The following is a 19,591-nucleotide window of genomic DNA, read 5'->3' as shown; positions in this document are numbered from 1 at the left end:
ACAGACACACACACACACACACACCGTATAGCACACCAATCCGCGCGCGTGCATTGCACACGCAGCTACATGCAGGCTGTGGCCGCCGGGTTGCCACAACTTGTTTAGGTTGGTATATTCTTAAGCCACAGGCACACGATCAGATATTACGGTGTCGTAGATGGGTTCAGGGATATCCGTCCATTTCGCCAAATTATCCACCGACTTTTACTAAAAAAATTTATTTTGCCTCTGAGTGTTGCCCGAAGTCACTGATTTCGCCATGTCGGTGTTGGCAATATATAGTATATATAAAGGGTTGTTGCAGTGAGTCTTATTTTCATCCATCGCGTCAGTAGTTCTACGACTGCTTCATTTGTTGAAAAATCAAGCTACCCTTTATCCAGTGGAAAAAACCCTGAATGCATACCATTACGGTTGGCTCCTAAGCTTTACTTCCGATTGACTTGAATAGCCTTTTATTTTTAAATATTGGTTAGGTCAAACAACACAACAACAACAACTTGAAAAACAACAAAAACAACAACAGTAAATATTGACAGCGACGACGACAACGACAACAACAACAACAATAATAAGTGACAACGACAACAACAAAAACAACACTTAAACAACAACATCAGTAAAGGAAACACACACACACAAACATACACAGACTGGCGCACACACACACACACACACACTCACACACACTGGCACACACACTGCACACACACACACACACACACACTGACACACTGTCACACACACACACAGTCACACACTGACTGACACTGGCACACACACACACACACACACACACACACACACACACACACTGCCACACAAACACGCACACGCCACACCAATCGCGTGCATCTGTTGCACATGTTAGGCTGTGGCTGGTTTGCAGTTCGAGTCCCATCTTGAAGTAAGTTGTTGCGAGGTACGTAACTTTGAAGAGAAAATTGTGTCAGTGGGTTGAAACTCAGGCAAAATCGTATGTATGTCATAGCTAAATAAGCTACTTCTGACTGTAAAATTTGATTTTGTTTCGAAAGTGTTTTTTTCTACAAGGGACATAAGTACTTCACGCACATCATCTGTGGACAAATAATTTTGGACACTTAATCTTACCGACATTCAGTTTAGCCTTAGACTTCGGAAGCGGCCATCAGGCCCTCCCCCCCACCCCAAGAGCAATATCATCATGTGCCTGTGACACCTCCCCCGTTTCCTTTGCTGGCTCAGTCGTAGCGCGCTTTTTGTTATCGACGTGCCGTCACGCCGCTTCTTCCAGTCGCTCTGTGCTCGGCTGCGGCGTTGGCGTTGGATTTTGATGCGATCGTCTGCTTGTGTTTTCTGACAAAGATCGGAGGAAAATCAGGTAATTTTTCACTGAAAATGTTTCTTTGGGTTATGATTTGTGTTTCTTCTCTCATTCATGTCGACGTTTCTCTTCTGGATTGTTTGTTTTTGCCTTATTTCCTGGTTGTCGGGCTGCTCGCATAACACAAGCTGGACGCCTGCACGCGTGGTTTTCAGCTTGGAAGTATTGGTAATTTTCCACGATGTTTTAAAAATGCTGGTAAATAAATTAGCATCTCAGAGCAGGAGAAACCGAGAGAACAAAGCGTATACTTCAACCGAGATCTCTTTGCTCATTCCGATTTCATTCCTGATGCTTTTGCGGCGGCCCGTTTGGTGGTACCAACCGTTTACACTAGGAAGAACGTTGGAGCGATTTCATCATACACTAGAAAACGTGTTCCCGCTTTGCTGGAAAACCCGCTAGCATGAGGAAGAAGAGAGTGAGACAGAAACAGACGCGCACGCATTTCGTGTGCATGCTATCACGTGTTGTGCGCGTGCACGGCCCTGGGAATAGCTCGGGATTACTGGAGAAAAGAAGGAAAATGCGATATTGCGCGGTGTTGCAGGTTGCAAAGAGAAATTACACTGGCCGGCGTGTTATCTGTAAAGACTGATTTATTGAGCTGGGCGTAGGGAATGGGAATACGCTACACGTGTGTGTGGTGTGTGTACACGTGTGTGGTGTGTGTGTGTGTGGTGTGTGTATGTGTGTATGGCCATGAGCCGGTTTTATGTATAGGTTTATAAACACTAAAACAGCTCTGGCAAATTGAGAATGTTGTGCATTACCTGGAGCTAGAAATAGCTTATCCGGTATATCGGTTTGCTTGGAAAGTTACTGGTTGCTCATCTTGTAGGTCTTGTATTACGAGACACACATTTTCCCGTACTCATTGCCAACGTTGCATCAATGCATGCTTAAATGTCTGAGAGGGGTCCACTAGTCCGAGGGTTCACTAGTCCGAGGGTCCACTAGTCCGAGGGTTCACTAGTCCGAGGGTTCACTATAGACGCTTGAACAAAGGATTTGTTTTTATTTTGTGTGTGTATGTGTGCGTGGATGTTCGTGTGCGTGCGTGCGTGTGTTTTTCACTGCTGTGGGAACCAAATCGAAGAATATTCTCATAAAAACACCGAGTTGTTTTCATTCGTGTACACTACATTGGGGTGTGCACGTTAAAGATCCCACGATTGACAAAAGGGTCTTTCCTGGCAAAATTGTATAGGCGTTGATAAAATGTCCACCAAAATACCCGTGTGACCTGGAATAATAGGCCGTGAAAGGTGGATGCAGCGCCTAAAGGCAGTCGATCTACTGGCCGATGTGAATGCGTGATATATTGTGTAAAAAATTCCATCTCACACGGCATTAATAGGTAACATGCGCCTTGAGTCGCCTTGTGTGGTGAGATACGTGCGCGATATAAATCCTCGTAAATAAATAAATAAAAAGATAATGTGGTGTTTTATATTTTGACTGAAGAAATCTCAGACTATTTCCCCCAAGAAACTTAGTTATTTATATTTTGACTGAAGAAAGGATATTAAATTTATCAGGATACCGCCCCGACTGGACAATTACATTTTCATTTTCATTACTTTATTGTCCCATCGCTGGGAAATTCGGGTCGCTTCCTCCCAGTGGAAAGCTAGCAGCAACGGAGTCGCGCTACCCAGGTGTCTGCGTGTTTAGGTGTATTCAGCAACCTGCACTTATGGCAGAATGACCAAGATCTTTTACGTGCCATTGTGATGACACGGGGGTGGGACTGACATGGCTTCGGTCTCTGGGTCTTCACATAAAGTTGACCCGTGTCCGTCCCGGCCCGAATTCAAGTTCGAACCTGCGACCTTCCGATCAGTCCAGTGCTCTACCAACTGAGCTACCGGGCCCCTGATCGAACTGCCTACAGTTTTTAGTCGTATTATATAGCACCTCGGGTTTCCTTTTGCCCGTGAGGGTCAATTAGTTATCCCACCGACCTGAATTATGGAGAGGATCGAGCCTGGGTTGTACTACAGCCTCACACATAATTTCATTGAAATCGGTTCTCAAACATCGGATATCTATTTGCGGACAGACACACACACACACACACACACACACACACACACACACACACACACACACACACACAGACAGACACAGTGAAACCTATATACCGCCTTTTAAGGGGCGGTATAATAACTGGAAAATCAAGCGTCTATAGTAAACCCTCGGACTAGTGAACCCTCGGACTAGTGGGACGAACTGGAAAATCAAGCATCTATAGTAAATCCTCGGACTAGTGAACCCTCGGACTAGTGAACCCTCGGACTAGTGAACCCTCGGACTAGTGAACCCTCGGACTAGTGGGACGTTCCCAAATGTCTAACGCGACAAATATGTGCTGGGTTACATTGTTACTGACGCGCCGTTCCGTTTCAGTGATACTAAATTTGTTAAGTGCGTATGTAAGGGTTTCAAGTCTCTCCCAAAACCCAACTTCAGTACAGTTCAGTATCAAACGGCATGGTGAAACTCGACTTATGTAGAGTATAGTAACTCTTCTGGAGTGTACTTAACTTAAATGCAGTTTTTTTTTTAGGAGAAACCCTACATAATTACAGTTAGTGTCAAACGGCGCGTATTAGTAGTCTGTCAGTGAGTTTAATCGCCTTTCTCTTTATCGATAGTCTCCTAGACCTCTCTGTCTGCCACCTGATTGTCTGCATGCTAACTGTATTCTTGGCAGCAAGTTTTTGCGAAAGAGTAGCACATTAAATCCTCAGTGTGAATGTACACCATAAACCACCTGTCTTTTCTCCGCTTATACCTTATTTCCCTGTCTTGATTATCCTGATTAGCTTGAAGAGCGAAGGAGGTATGTGGTTTGCTGGTTGTGTTGTTCATTACCTCCACAAAACCCCCACCCTCTCGGTGTGTGTGTGTGTGTGTGTGTGTGTGTGTCTCTCTCTCTCTATCTCTCTTTCTGTCACTCCCTCCCCCTCTCTCTCTCTCTCTCTGTCTCTGTCTCTGTCACTCTCTCTCTCTCTCTCTGCGCGGTCGGTTTTTATCTGAGTACCTGTCCCGCTTCTCACGTCACCAATAAGCGATTAATCAGGCCACTGAGTGTGATTAAAATGCGCTTTAAGGATTTATAAGCAACGTGGCCTTACTTAACCCCCCCCCCCCCCCCGCCCCACACACACACATACACGCACGCATCGTTCTCGCACGCACGCACGCACGCACGCACGCACACACACTTTTTTCTTTATTTGGTGTTTAACGTCGTTTTTCAACCACGAAGGTTATATCGCGACGGACACACACACACATTCACACACACATCCACACACACGTACACCAACCCACCCACCCACACACACACACACACACAAACACACACAAACACACACACTATAAAGGTAATGTACATTACGCATTTTGTATCACACTTTGAAACTACGCTATCCTTCTCCACACACAAACACACACACACCAAGTACTACAGTGTGCTTTACGTCGCACATTCCGAAGTAGACGTATTTATAGACTTTTCAAGACAGCTTCTTGAATAGATCCGTCTTTTGCGGTAAGGTGTTATGCTTGATCTGCTTCTACCTTTCTTTGTCGTAGTGACTAGCTGCTTCTTACCTTTCTTTGTCGTTTGACGTTTGGGGTGTAATGCTTGACCTGCTTCTACCTTTCTTTGTCATATAATGTCTTTTGGGTTTAGGTCTGTATATACAATCGCCATTGTATATATTACTTATATATATGTGGCCTTACTTAAACACCTCCCCCCCACACACACACACATGCACGCACGCACCGTTCTCGCACGCACGGGATATATATATAATATGTCCTCCTCAGGACTAGATTACCTTGTGATACGTCCCCCACAAAGGGACTTTGCTTTTAAATATCGGTCCCCCTGAGGAGGGTCTGATTCTCCCAATATGCTATCTTGGAAGGGATACTTATTTCTCTCTCTTTCTCTGCTGACTTTCAATTGTTTCTGGGCACGTATCGCAAGGTAATCTGGTCCTGAGGAGGACTGTTGTTCTTCTTCCTAGACCAGACACGTGTTTCGACACTATTGTGTCTCATCAGTAGTCAGGTGGTACTGATGGCGAGAGTTGTCAACCCATGGTATCCAACTAAGAAGCAAACCACTCTCTGAATGGTAGCTTCTGTTGGCATGGGAGACTACCCTGACAACCCCAAGGGGATATCTGTGAAGGGAAACACTTTGATTTAAGGCCAAAGTGTGGAATTGATATTTATTAAGAAAGAATTTAGAAATTTAGACAAGTTTTAACCAAGAAATTAGGTAAAAACAAAGGAAATTTGAAAAAGCCTAAAGGGAGGTAACTCTGTACCAGCCTGCAGATCCAGAAATGGATACGCGAACAAGTATATATAATCGCCATTGTGTGTGGTCGCAATACAGTACAGTGAAATTAGAAAAGGTTGTATTATGGATCAGTAGGACGTCCCAACAACAAACACCGTGAATGCTTGGTGAGGTTTAACTTTTCACTGAATCACTTTCTTTGGGAAGCCAGCAGTGGCTTTCACGAAAGTTGAATTTTTCTGGGGGCGATGGTTAGTGGGGGATCATAACTGTCAGGAGATTTTTAGTCCTACCTGCCTGCTTGACAGGTATGATCCTTGTTACCTCTCTTTCCTGACCTTATTGTGTGCGGGGTGACCGCTTTATGATGAGCGGATGCGACTGACCCTAAGTGACACGCCTCCGTGTGTACCCCCTCTTCTTTTCTTCCGCATCAGCCATCCTTTCCGCTGAATTTCTCTTTCTTTTCTGTTTTCTCAAGCCTTTTTATTGAAAGGTTGTACGGTTGTATTGGGGGAGAGAGAGAGAGAGAGAGAGAGAGAGAGAGGAGAGAGAGAGAGAGAGAGAGAGAGAGAGAGAGAGAGAGAGAAGAGAGAGAGAGAGAGAGAGAGAGAGAGAAGAGAGAGAGAGAGAAAGGAGAGAGAGGAGAGAGAAAGGAGAGAGAGAGAGAGAGAGAGAAAAAGAGAGAGCAGAGAGAAAGAGAGAGAGAAAGAGAGAGAGAGGAGATAGAGAGAGAGAGAGAGAGAGAGAGAGAGAGAGTGCAATCAGGATTGATATATTGATATGGAGGGGGGGGGGGGGGGGGGGGTCAGAAACTGTCGAGTACACGAAGAAGTAATCATGCAGATAGAGTACATGGATCTTTTTTAGGGTTTGAATTGTGATCAAAAATGGACTGCTAGGATAAGTTTGAATTGTAGATTGTTAGACGGTCGTGTAAACTGCTGTGAGTGTGAGTGACTCGATTCTTGATACCAAGTGTGCCTTGTTTTTGTTTGGCAATAGTTGTTCCAAGTAAATATACGCAGCAAATCTACTATATAATACTGGTAGGGTTTTCGGTGGTTTTTCGATTCCTGTGACCAAACCGCGCGGATTTGTGCCTTCTCCTTCGGTTACTATGCCAACGTGACCCAGGAAATCGATTCCGCTTGGTCCCGACTTCCAATTTTGTCCACGAACAAAGTTTCAAGAGGTTTGTCTCGCAAATTTGAGCAGACAACAGTGAACTTTGACCTGAACTTTGACCTCGCCGAAAGAGATCTGTGATTGGTTCTTCTTCTAAACACTACATTAAACACTACGCGACCGCACCTCAGACGAACCTAGCTGTGTGTTTTATTTCTCTACCCCAGACGAACCTAAAATAATAAGAAGATAGATAGATCTGTTTATCTGTTAATGGAACTCCAAAATATTCCATAGATTTGTTTACTTAATTTTTAAAAGATAAGTTCGAAACATTATCACCTGATAAGTCGCCGTATAACCTTATAGGTTCCAGCGACTAAATATTTTCCCCCGGTGCAACCATAGACATGTACGTCATCATGATCTCCCCTTAATTTGACCGTTATTTTGGCTGTCTTAGTGAAATGGTAAGATATATCTCTATGTTTTTTACATGTAAGTGTTCGGAAAAAATACAGTTATAGCAGTTATGTACAAAAATAAGCAGCATATGCTCTTTTCGCCAAAGTAAAGTCCTTTTTTCTTCTGGTTTCTTATATGTGTCACAGCACACCGCAAGCTTTTAGGCGAATAGCAAGTGAGTGGTATATATATATATATCATCAATTTTATAGTAGGTAACGGTGTAAATTACTTGCCATGGTCATGTCCATTATACGTTTTCCATATTCCATATGTGTCATTTAGTTGTGTGTTGCTTGATGCCATGTATGTATGTGTGTGTGTGTGTACATGACTTTAAGCATGGATGGATGTGTGCACTCGATTGTGTGTGTGAACCATGTATATATTTTCTGTTGTCAATGTTGTCAATTACATATGTTATACTATGCGTTTGAATCATTAAGTATTTTAGACGTCATACTTTTTTTCGTATCTTCACGATGGCTTTTTACCCGTTTAAATTTTAATGCTTCCAACTTTCAAAGCGCTGCACGGCTGGGAAGAGATGCGCACTTTTATCACTGTTGTTCATGTAGACGTAATCATGGATTCATGCAAACGTCATACCTGCTGTATTTTATTTTGTTTGTTTGTATAGTCGCGTGCGGTCGCGCAGTCTTTTTGGTCAGTTCCGATTACCTCCCATTGATGCGAAAACCTATATGACTGTTTTTTGTTATTTTTCTCTCTGTTAATTCACCAGTGGCTATGTAACATGTGTTATACCTTATAGGTTCCAGCGACTAAATATTTTCCCCCGGTGCAACCATAGACATGTACGTCATCATGATCTCCCCTTAATTTGACCGTTATTTTGGCTGTCTTAGTGAAATGGTAAGATATATCTCTATGTTTTTTACATGTAAGTGTTCGGAAAAAATACAGTTATAGCAGTTATGTACAAAAATAAGCAGCATATGCTCTTTTCGCCAAAGTAAAGTCCTTTTTTCTTCTGGTTTCTTATATGTGTCACAGCACACCGCAAGCTTTTAGGCGAATAGCAAGTGAGTGGTATATATATATCATCAATTTTATAGTAGGTAACGGTGTAAATTACTTGCCATGTTCATGTCCATTATACGTTTTCCATATTCCATATGTGTCATTTAATTGTGTGTTGCTTGATGCCATGTAGTGTGTGTGTGTGTACATGACTTTAAATAAGCATGGATGGATGTGTGCACTCGATTGTGTGTGTGAACCATGTATATATTTTCTGTTGTCAATGTTGTCAATTACATATGTTATACTATGCGTTTGAATCATTAAGTATTTTAGACGTCATACTTTTTTTCGTATCTTCACGATGGCTTTTTACCCGTTTAAATTTTAATGCTTCCAACTTTCAAAGCGCTGCACGGCTGGGAAGAGATGCGCACTTTTATCACTGTTGTTCATGTAGACGTAATCATGGATTCATGCAAACGTCATACCTGCTGTATTTTATTTTGTTTGTTTGTATAGTCGCGTGCGGTCGCGCAGTCTTTTTGGTCAGTTCCGATTACCTCCCATTGATGCGAAAACCTATATGACTGTTTTTTGTTATTTTTCTCTCTGTTAATTCACCAGTGGCTATGTAACATGTGTTACAGAATTGCACCGGTGTAAGGGTTAACATTTTATTTTTCACCAAGAGAATATAATTCATTATATGCGGGATAATGTGCGGGGGGGGGGGGGGGGGGGGGGGGTGAGGGGTGCAAACAACATTTTCACAAGCACATAACCAACAAAATGACATCGCATGCGCAGCACACAAAGTGCGTAGCACGGGTACCACTAGTGATTTGTATTTAACGAAGAGAGAACACGAGTATTTAAGGGGCCAAAGTGAGACCTGCACACACACACACATTCAAACGCGCACACACACACACACACACACACTCACACACACACACACACACACACACTCACACACACACTGACACACATACACATTTTTTTTAATGATTTCTAAAGGAGCATAATTATGTAACACAGATAATTTATCGCTTGTGGGACTGTAAAGATCAGTTGACCTTGTTCAAATAACCTGAAAAATTCAACTTAAATATGGACCTGGAATACGAAGGCGTGGGGAATGTGATAATCTGAGGCCATTTGTCGTGCATCAAATGTGACAATTACTGTCCAACACGGCCCACCACAACTTGAAGGAAAACAGGCACACCGCTGTGCATAATCATACAGACACATGTCTCCTGTCTTGCATTCACGCTGAGAGAGAGAGTGAGAGAGTGAGAGGAGAGAGAGAGAGAGAGAGAGAGAGAGAGAGAAGAGAGAGAGAGAGTGAGAGAGAGAGAGAGTGAGAGAGAGAGAGAGAAGAGAGTGAAAGAGAGAGAGAGAGTGAGAAGAGAATCAGAATCAGAATCAGAATCAGAATGTTTTATTCGCGAAAACACATGTTTATAGCGAAAGGGTGTTGTGGGGTTGGGATGTCGAAGTACAAAGCTTTCTATATACCGAAGCATGCACGATCGCGCAGAGTTCTCGCTACTGGAAGTCCGATAGAGAGTCCACTGCATTTGTCAGAGTCAGGGATACCTTGACTCACACTGCACACCAATACCATGCATCATAACATCATGATTTGATCAGTCCTTCAGTCTTTTGTTTTCTTCCCTGTGGTGACAGATATTGTGTGACGGCCCTTTTCAGCATTAGAGAACCAAGAATGAAAACATCACGGTGTTTGAAACTGTTCATCCTAAGTAAAAGCGGACTACGCGAGACACTATTCTCAGATCTTCTTCCAGTTCTTCTTTGTACAATTCAGCGTACCGATCTTTGCTGATCGGGGGCAATGTCCGAAGACACGACATGGCATGTTTCTGAATCTTGGTCATGTTGTCTGACTGATCGAAGAACCAGCGTTTACGATCTGTGTTGAAATCATACATGAGCACAACATCATCACTTTTGCAGTACAAACTCTGGGTGCCAATATGTTCTTCAAATACAACAGTATCAAAAGATTCATTTCTTCTTCTATCGCGGAGAAGTCTTTGTTTACGGCGGTCTCTCAGTTCACTAGCCAGCAGCTTGATGTGTCCGATGTCAATACCTCTTTCAGACGTTATCTTTTCCATGTGTTCCAGACTCTCACTGTTGTCGTCTGTCTGATTTACCGCACTATCATGCGAACAGTCTTTGGTCTGCCAACCACTTGCGCCCAAACACATGGTGTCGTCTCTATAGACGGATTGCCTATTCCGCGACTCGCGCATGCGCAGTTCACCCCACGCAACCTGCGAGCACCGGTCATTTTCACTGCGATCTGAGAGTACCATGGACCTGAGCGATTTTTCCCTGCAAAAACTACGGCTTTGGAGCCTTGATGCCCTTAAATACTTCCTGAGTGTCAGGAAGCTAAGCGTGGAGGGCGATTTTGAACAACTTGTTGCACGGTGAGTTAAAATTTAAACGTTTGTGTGTCCTTCGAAGTTGATGTCATGCTACAACGTAGTTTTGCAGGGGCCCGGAGCTGTGCTGACGAGCAGCAAGTTCAGTTACTTCAAGTTGTTGTTGTTGCCTGTTTTTTTTTTTCTCTTTCAGCAAATCAGATTTGAAACTTACAAACAGTTAATGATTTTTGCACGGTGATGTGACCTTATTTTCTTATTTATTTTATTTTTTTCCAGTGTGCCAGTTTACTTCATGACATCAGTCAGTACTGAGACTGAAAGTATGTCTCAGTGAGTGTGTGTGTGTTGGGTGTAGGGGAGTGTGGGGGGTATACTTTTTTATTAAAGATCACTATCATCAACTCATTAAATTTGATTATAATTTACATACCTTTTCAGTCAGAGAGGTTTTAAAATAGAGTGGTGAAGGTAACCAGAAGTTGTGTTTCATCTTTAGTGCAAACTCAAACGTCAAGAAGACTAGATCAGTAGATGTTAAAAAAAATAAAAAATTGTAAGACTTAGCTTAAACCAAGAAATACATGGGTCATATTTTTCTGTTTTAGGAGTTGGGCTGCTTTCGAGTCGGACACCCCTATCGACGATGAAGCTGAGGAGAGAGAGAGGCGGCTTCTTGATGAGTACAAGAGGAAGCTGGCTGTTGACGGGGACGTGTATCCTGATCCTGCTACTTTTGAGGATGGGTGGCTGACGGAAGAAACTGGTCGGTTTTCTTGGCCCAGTATTTATATAAGTGACATTAGTGACTACCTGAAGAAGACTGCAGCAAGCAAGACGGACTTGGTTCACAGACTGCTGAACAATTATAAAGAAGGCAAGGCCTATCGCTACTTCAGGTGTGAGTGGGTACGCGAGATACTGTACCACCCAGTGAGGCAGTCAGCACCATGCTGCATTTTGAAGGCTGCTGTCTACCCTTCGATGAGCATCCGGAACAAACCCTACAGAGTCTGGGTGATGGCATCCAAGAAATGTGGGGATTCTGCAGGAGGCGAGATCAAGACTGCACACTGCACCTGTCCTGCAGGGGTGTTGGGGTCCTGTAACCACATTGCAGGCCTCTTGTTCCGTGTGGAGGCTGCAGTGAAATGTGGTGCCACAGACCTGCGGTCAACTGAAAGTCTCTGCAGCTGGGTGACGCCAAGTGGGCCTGTGGCTCGAAAACCCCGCAGATGGCGGGACACCCACGTGGCCTCTGACGTCTATGGACAGAAAACGCCACGGGGGTACAAGGAGAAGGCCAGGCTTGAACGGAAGAAATTTCAGCCGTTCTCACCTGAACACAATGAGATTCTGTCCAACACAACTGCAATGGCTCAGAAACTACAGACTTTGTTTCAGGAGGAGGCGAGTGACAGTGTCTTCATACTGACTAGACTGAAACAGAAACCAGCACAACCAGACAGGCCGACTCTGCCTCAGCCCATAGCTGATCTTGCCGGGGCTTGTGCTACAAAAGAAGAACTGAAGGCAGCTATGTCAGCAACACCAGAAGTGCTAGCGGCGGTGGAGGAGGCGACAAGAAGCCAGGGGGATTGCGCTGAATGGCAGAGACAGCGACAAGGCCGCATCACATCCTCTGTGTTCTATAATGTCCACACAAAGACAGAGACAGCAAAAAAGCAGACTGGCAGTGGCAGACATGAACAGTCAACCTGGCTGGAGGATAAGGTTTTAGGGAGAGGAGCCGCACCACTAACTGTGGCAATGAAGCATGGCCTGTCACTTGAACCTGCAGCAAAACGCAGCTACATGCAGCAGGTCAGCAAAAAACACAAGAAATGGTCTGCACGTGACAGTGGTTTGGTAATCTCCCATGATTTCCCATTCCTCGCCTCAAGCCCTGACCTTCTCACCACATGTGATTGCTGTGGTGAGGGGCTCTGTGAGGTGAAGTGTCCTGAGACAATCAAACACCAAGTGCCAACTGTACAGAACGTTCCATACTTGGAGGAGATTGATGGAAAAATCTCCCTGAAAAAGACCCATACATACTATGGACAAATTCAAGGGCAGATGGCCCTGACCAACCGACCATGTTGTGATCTTTTCATTTTCACAGAGCATGGGAGTTTGATTGTTCCTGTTCCATTTGACGAAGCTTTCTGGCAGAAGATGCTTCCAAATTTGACGTGGTTCTGGGAGAGCCGGGTGGCACCTGCACTTCTTCAACAAAGTCGCCCCGGAAACTGTCCTGGCACCGCGTCATGCAGCTCTGGTCAAATGGAACAGGAACAGTCAAGCTCAGACCATGATTCGCAACGTCCCAGCTCCCCACCTCTTCTCCTGCCAAACATCCCACCCCTGAAACGCAAGCGAGCAACTAGAAAGAACACCAAAGTGTCCAAAAAGGACACTGTCTTGAAAGTCTACCGTTGTGGGGTCTGCTTTAAGGACATTTCTGAAGAACCGGAAGCCTTCTGTGACTTTTCAGTCAAGTGTGACTCCTGCCCAGAGTGGTACCACCTGCAGTGTGTCGGTTTTGTTCAGGGCTCTGAACCAGGGGATGAGGACTGTTGGGATTGCCTGAAATGTACTGATACAGTTTGATATTTCTTTTTATTGTTTATCTGAAGAAATATGTTCTCTGAATGATAACTAGTGCTATTGACTAAATGGATTGAACACTTTTCAGATTTGTTGGTATTACCTCTTCGACTGAATGAAATCTCCAGATTTATAGTCGTATGATTTTAGGTTTTGTTTAATTTCAGGATAAGCATTTTTTATGGTTACTTTGTGACTTTTGTGTTTGTATGCTGTACAGATTATAGTCGCTAGGGAGTCACGTAATGGGATCAATCACTTTGTGGTGGGTGGGTAGTGGGGTGCAAGGGGCAGAAATTGTTAAATATAATGAAGGAAACCTACTGAATTTTTTTACGAGTTCAGCCTCCAAAATAATGTGGAGTATGAACTGTACCCTAAGACACACCTAAAACTAGGAGAACGTTTTACTCAAATATGCCCCGTAACTATGGTAAACAGTCAAAGAGGATGATTGACGACCGCAATCTCAAATGCACAAATCACCCTTCTTTGTTCTTACTGTGTAACGCTAACCGTCAAAACACTTAGATCTGCCTATTTTTAGTTTTTTAGTTAATTTTTTCTTTTCCACACGTTATTTGACCTCCTGAGTCTTATTTTGTGCCGATTTGAGACAGCTTTGTGGCAGGTATTGGGCCTTTAACATACAATTCATACATATTTATGTCTCAAGTGCTCCTTTTTGGGGTCATCAAATAATCATTCAGAGAGCTTTTGTTTTTGTTTGTGTTTAACATTTTCACTTTTTTCCATTTAGTGACTTCATTTGATGTGTCATTCATACTAGGTGACTGAGGTATTTAATAACAAGGGATTGCAAACTTTTGATTTTGTTCATGTATTGAATTGTGTGAATGAACTGTGTGTGTGTGTGCATGGAGGAACTGAAAGTAGAAATAGCATTATACAGCCGAAAACCTGCACTATTACTGTTTGGTTTATGACACTTCTGCGTTTCTGAGCCTTTTACTGTCAGGGTCATCTTATGACAAAACTTTCATCATCTCATCAAAAGACCACCCTTACAGTAAACGGCTCAGCAACACAGCAGTAGCAACCGTATACCACACACTTTTTCATCAATTACCTTGTTCAGCACATCAGTTTATCAGATCAGAAGACGGTGGTAATGAATCAAGACATTTATTGAAACCATCAGTGCAACATGCAAGTTAAAAGGGCACCATCACACTGTGTCTGACATTACAAGACATGCAGAACACCCAAATATTTACACACACACAAAAATCAAAGTTGGCATAATTTCAAAGAAAAACGCTTCTTACACCAGACGATTCAAGCAAACGTGTATCTTGGCAAATGGCTATGATCATATAAAGACAGACACTCTTGAAAGTAAACCAGGCAGAAGTGCACTCAGAAGTACAGGTTTCATTCACTGAAATATTTGGCACATCTAATGACTATTTATTACTCGTAAACAGATGTTCGCAGGAGTGAGTGCAAATTCATGAAAATAACTGAACATATCCTTCTGAGAAAAAACAAAATTTTGCAGCATAAGAATATCAAACACGACACCATCAGTCCTTCATGCAAGAAGCCGGAAGTTATGTGCACAGATAGCACCATCCATAGTTAACATATAAAAAAAATACAGCTTGTGCACACAGCTCCATGCACATAAAAAATCCAAGTTATATACACAGCACCATCCATAGTTCACATAAAAAATGCAAGATATCCACACACACACAGCACCGTCAAGAGTTGGCGTTTAAAAAATCCAAATTATGTACACACAGAACCATCTTGTGTTCACATAAAAAAACATGTATACAAACACAGAATCATCCAGTCTTTATGTAAAAAAAAAAAAAAGTACACACAGCCCCATCCACTGATCTAGTCTTTACGTATAATGACTATAAAACATACATTGTTTGTACACAAAGCACCATCTAACTAGAGTCTATGTAAAACAAAATCAGATCATTGACACAGCAATAAAGAATACAAATTGACTACACACAGCATCACCCCGAACACAGGTACAAAAAGAAAAAAAAAGTAACACAAATCCTTGTCTAAGAATTCAGACTTCACACACAAATTAAATGTAATTACACACACACACATCTGAAGTCCTCATAGCAACAACAAAAAAATCATCTGCAGTCTTGGGTGGTAAGGAAACTAAGAAAGACAAGAAATCCATAATACCAAGACTCCTGAGTCCAGAAATAAAATGAAATCAAGAAATGAATCCACAATATCAACCGAGTTCAGAGCTCACTCTCCTTACCCAGTAGTATCAAGAGCGTGCATCAAAGATTATCTTCCGCAATATTCTGAAATATTTGGCACTTCTAATCCTTCTGAGAATTTTTTTTTTTTTTTTTTTTTGGCAGCCTGATAAAGTATCAAACACAACACCATCAACAGTTCATGCAAGAAGCCTGAAGTTACGTACACACATAGCACCATCCATAGTTCACATGTATATATAAAAAAAAATTCCAACTTGCGCACACAGCACCATGCACATAAAAATCCAAGTTATATACACAGCATCATCCATAGTTCACGTAAGAAGTGCAAGACATGCACACACAAAGCACCGTCCAGAGTTGGCGTTTAAAAAATCCAAAATATGTACACATAGTATCAAGAGCGTGTATCAAAGATTATCTTCCGCAATATTCCCACAGCTCCTTTCTACAATCTACTGCAGATAGATAGGTCCCTGCAAATTGCACAATGCAGCGCACACAATCACAGCCTCATCCACCAGATCAGCACCAGCCAAGCTGATTTCGTTCTTCAAGAACTTGAAGCACTTCAGGCGTCTTATCACCTGTTCCACCAGGATCCTCAGATTGGCAACTTTCTTGGTCTTTTGCACTGCAGCTGTTGACATCTGTGATTGGCCCCGTCGTCCTGGTGGAATGATCACTCCAAGGGATAACTGTGCACATTCAGCTGCAATGCTGAACCCCTTGTCGGCCATCAAAGATGTATGGGGAGGTAGTTTTTCAAGGAAACCAGAGTCCTTTGTCAGCTCTGTGTCCGAAATCCGCCCCTCGTATACTGCAGACACATAGCAAATGTAACTGTTTGGGCACACACCCACAAGGATCTTCAGCGTGTTGTGGTGCTTATAGTCACTCCACGTTGCAGCCTGAGTAGCCAGATCCTGGGGTGTCTCGATGAACAGCTCCGTGCAATCTACGATTGCCACCAGATTTGTCAGGTCCCTTCCCCTGTAGCGTGCTGGTTTTGTTGCCAGCACAGTCTCCAAATCAGGGATCTGAATCATGTGGCACAGCACTGCTGACAATGCCTTCATCCACGATGTGTACAGCCTCGATGCATGACTCCTTGATACGGCAAACCGGTCCGCCAAGTCTTGAAAATCAAGGCCTAGCCGAAGCCTCATGAGAACCAACACCAGCTCATCGATGCCTCTCAGGAATCGTTTTGGACCAAACTTTGAGGGAGGCTTGCGGAAAACGCGCTTTTTCTTCTCACTTGCTTGACCCTTCCACCTTCTCACCACATACTCTTTGACGCAGTCATGGATAAGCCGAACTAGAGTTTTGCTCTTCAAGCCAGTGTAGTATTTCACATTCTCCGGTGTCAGTACATTTCGAAAAATATTTGGTGGCCTTTTTTTCTGCTTCAGACCAACTTTCAACTTCGGAACATTTTCAGCCTTAGCTTCAGGCTTTGGTAAGGGCGGCAAAGGTGTGGGGGTGCTCACTTGCACATGGGTTCCCTGAGCCAAAACCCTGCGGAGGTTCTCCAACTCCTTCCTCAGTTGAGAACACTGCAAATGAAGAGCAATGATGTCTTTCGCTAGTCGCTGGACTTGCTTAAAAAGCATGTTTGTCACAGACAGAAGCACGAAGACAGTCAGCAGTAAACCGTTGACGCTGGGGGATCTTGCCTGAGTAGTCTGGATCTCGATGACTGGGTCCTCTACATGTTGTGGCTCTGGTATGTCAGGCGGGACCAGGACTCTTTCAATCGTGTTTGTCAGCCCTCCACGTCTGGATCGTTTAGGCAAAGGTGTGAACTCATGCATCAGCACTCTGGAAACCTGTGAAACATACAAAACAGCAAAATACAGCACTGAATTACTCAGGTCATGGATTGTAACCAATCTCAGATAAAGAACAGTGGTTGAACATAAACCCAAGGTTCAGACACATTCATAAACAGAAATTTCTTGTTTAATTTAAACTGAGTTTAAACTTTAATACAGAAGACTTATTCATGGCTATCATTAGTATCAAGAAATCATTTTACAGTTTACACAGAGAAGATTTATCTGACCACCATCAACACACCCCCTTCCCCCCCACACCAAAAAAGTCACAAAACCAAGCACATAAGAAGCATACAACCCCCCCCCCCCAAAAAAAAAAAAAAAAAAAATAATAATAATAATAAAAAATAAATAAATAAAATAAAAAAAAATAAATAAAAAAAATACAATATTAAAATGGATAAACACTAGAAAAAAGTAATAACAAAAAATGTATCTGCCGGTTTTCCTGTACTTACAAGGCTGGAATCACATATATATACATATATCTGGTTCATGTACACAAACTGACGATAGATTGTGACTGACCTTTTTGGGAAAATCAGGAAATCCAAGATGTTCTGTTGGGTAGGGGTTCTCATCTGTTGGCTGCCCATCCTTGAAATGTCTTGAGCAGACCTTCTGGTCTCTGGATGGGGAAAGTAGCTTGTTAGTTGTTGGATTGATTCTGTTGATAAGAATCTTCCACTTGTCACGATGTGCAGGGTCTTTCTTGCGAGTTGGAATTTTCCATAGGCTGGAACATAAAAAGGAGGAATAAAAAATACCGTTAATGAATATAAAATGGGATAAAAGACAAAGCAAAACACATGTTTAATCAGCAGTTTTTCTGTTCTCCTTGACACACTTATGACAACTGACATATGATCATCTATTTCAGTTCAAAACTAAGTGATTATTTATTTATTCATTTTCAATACTAAAAAGTATTTTCTGTGTTTCAAAAATTCAACAGCGTTATTACAATGACTGGGCTGTAAATATAGTTTCAAAGAAGTCAGTATCAGCAGTATGTACCAGAACATGAAACTTGGGTTCTTCGTTCATAACCTATGGCTATGATTTTAAGAAAAAGAAACAAACTTAAAAAAAAAAAAAAAATTAAATGACCAATGCTGTGATGAAATCTGAGTTGAGACAAAACTTTAGTTATAAACGAAAGTAAAAAAAAAAATGTTAGAAGTTCAAGTACCTGAAAGGTGCAGGACAGTCACACTCGGTGTTTAAAATGTGATGAGCAGCGCACGTTGCAGCCTTCCACTTTTTCAAACGCCGGGCCCCATTACTGCATTGAGCAATCGCACAATGAAATGCCATAGTTTGCTTTTGCACTTCGGCACAAATCTACTGGCATGAAAAAAGTTCAACAACGCGCCCGACGCTAAGACACAGCCAATTCATTTTCTCTTCTCAGCTTCAAGCCTGACGGCAGCCGGCATCGAATGTGCTCGCAGCAGAAAATCCGCGGAAAATAGGATGCGCGCGCATACGAAGAGGGCCGCTCTTCGGGTCATGTAAGTCCCGGAACCGGCAATTCGTCTATTGTTTACATGTTCCTCTCCACTGCGCCTAGTGTGTAAGTGGCAGGCGGTGGGTCTGTCTCACGTGCAGAGCGTGGCGTGTCAACACAGGAATGTGTACTGTCATGTTGTGACAGGCATGAACTCAGGGGTGGCTAAAAATAGACGCATGGCGAAGTATGCCTACTGTCAACAATGTTATCACTTGCCTTATTTTCTGTCCTGTCTTTTGTTTGTTTCTGTGGAGCACTGTGTCACAATGTTTCTGTTCTTGTTTCGTCAGTCCGTGAAGTAGCACGCCTGTCTTCTGCCTTTTCTTGTCGCGGCGTATCTGTGACGGGGGTTTGCGTCTCCACGCGCCCACTGGTAATGTCGGCTCGCCATCTTGTTGATCTGCGGAGTTGAAGCGAAGCACGACGACAGGTTTGTCGCCTTCGCCCGTCACCTTCCAGGAGATTAGAGCGTGGTCCGCGATAATGGTGGTCAGAATAGACTCCACAGTTTTAGGTAGGCCTAAAACTGACATCTTAGTGGCTGTTGTTGCTGAAAATGTCGAACTTTTGACACAGCAAATGTGTTCGTGTCTTGCCACAGCGACCACCGGAAGTCGAGCCCCGAGAGAGAGAGAGAGAGAGAGACGCAGAATAAACGGACAGCAACATACCCGCATGTTCACGCTTGAAACAT

General features: G+C 43.1%; 3 protein-coding genes across 3 annotated transcripts in view; 2 read left to right on the top strand and 1 right to left on the bottom strand.

The window, feature by feature from the left end:
* The first annotated feature begins 1,261 nt into the window (after positions 1-1,261).
* Positions 1,262-19,591, top strand: part of LOC138974155 (sodium- and chloride-dependent glycine transporter 1-like) — an 87,383-nt gene continuing 69,053 nt past the window's right edge. Inside the window, exon 1 of the mRNA XM_070346852.1 lies at positions 1,262-1,366. The gene's annotated coding sequence lies outside the window, so the exon portion shown is untranslated. The remainder of the gene's footprint in view (positions 1,367-19,591) is intronic.
* On the top strand, positions 10,525-14,137 carry LOC138974122 (uncharacterized). The gene is made up of 2 exons (XM_070346812.1): positions 10,525-10,744; positions 11,308-14,137. Exons 1-2 carry the CDS (start codon positions 10,563-10,565, stop codon positions 13,310-13,312), a joined length of 2,187 nt encoding a protein of 728 aa, XP_070202913.1. The 5' UTR covers positions 10,525-10,562; the 3' UTR covers positions 13,313-14,137.
* Positions 14,440-18,785, bottom strand: LOC138974123 (uncharacterized). Its single transcript, XM_070346813.1, has 3 exons — positions 18,577-18,785; positions 17,913-18,120; positions 14,440-17,375 (listed from the first exon to the last, which is right to left on the bottom strand). Exons 1-3 carry the CDS (start codon positions 18,699-18,701, stop codon positions 15,999-16,001), a joined length of 1,710 nt encoding a protein of 569 aa, XP_070202914.1. The 5' UTR covers positions 18,702-18,785; the 3' UTR covers positions 14,440-15,998.

Source organism: Littorina saxatilis, linkage group LG8, assembly GCF_037325665.1.
Source record: "Littorina saxatilis isolate snail1 linkage group LG8, US_GU_Lsax_2.0, whole genome shotgun sequence".
NCBI classification, from domain to species: domain Eukaryota; kingdom Metazoa; phylum Mollusca; class Gastropoda; order Littorinimorpha; family Littorinidae; genus Littorina; species Littorina saxatilis.
The sequence above is the reverse complement of the archived record's forward strand: the minus strand, read 5'-3'. Positions and strand labels throughout refer to the sequence as shown.

What these genes read in the sequence shown, in the direction of transcription:
- LOC138974122 (XM_070346812.1), top strand. Translation starts at nt 10,563, where the DNA reads ATGCGCAGTTCACCCCACGCAACCTGCGAGCACCGGTCATTTTCACTG. An exon ending in TTTGAACAACTTGTTGCACG is followed by an intron (nt 10,745 to 11,307) that starts GTGAGTTAAAAT and finishes TTTCTGTTTTAG; the next exon opens with GAGTTGGGCTGCTTTCGAGT.
- LOC138974123 (XM_070346813.1), bottom strand. Translation starts at nt 18,701, where the DNA reads ATGGCATTTCATTGTGCGATTGCTCAATGCAGTAATGGGGCCCGGCGT. An exon ending in GACTGTCCTGCACCTTTCAG is followed by an intron (nt 18,121 to 18,576) that starts GTACTTGAACTT and finishes TTTATGTTCCAG; the next exon opens with CCTATGGAAAATTCCAACTC. An exon ending in TTCCTGATTTTCCCAAAAAG is followed by an intron (nt 17,376 to 17,912) that starts GTCAGTCACAAT and finishes TATGTTTCACAG; the next exon opens with GTTTCCAGAGTGCTGATGCA.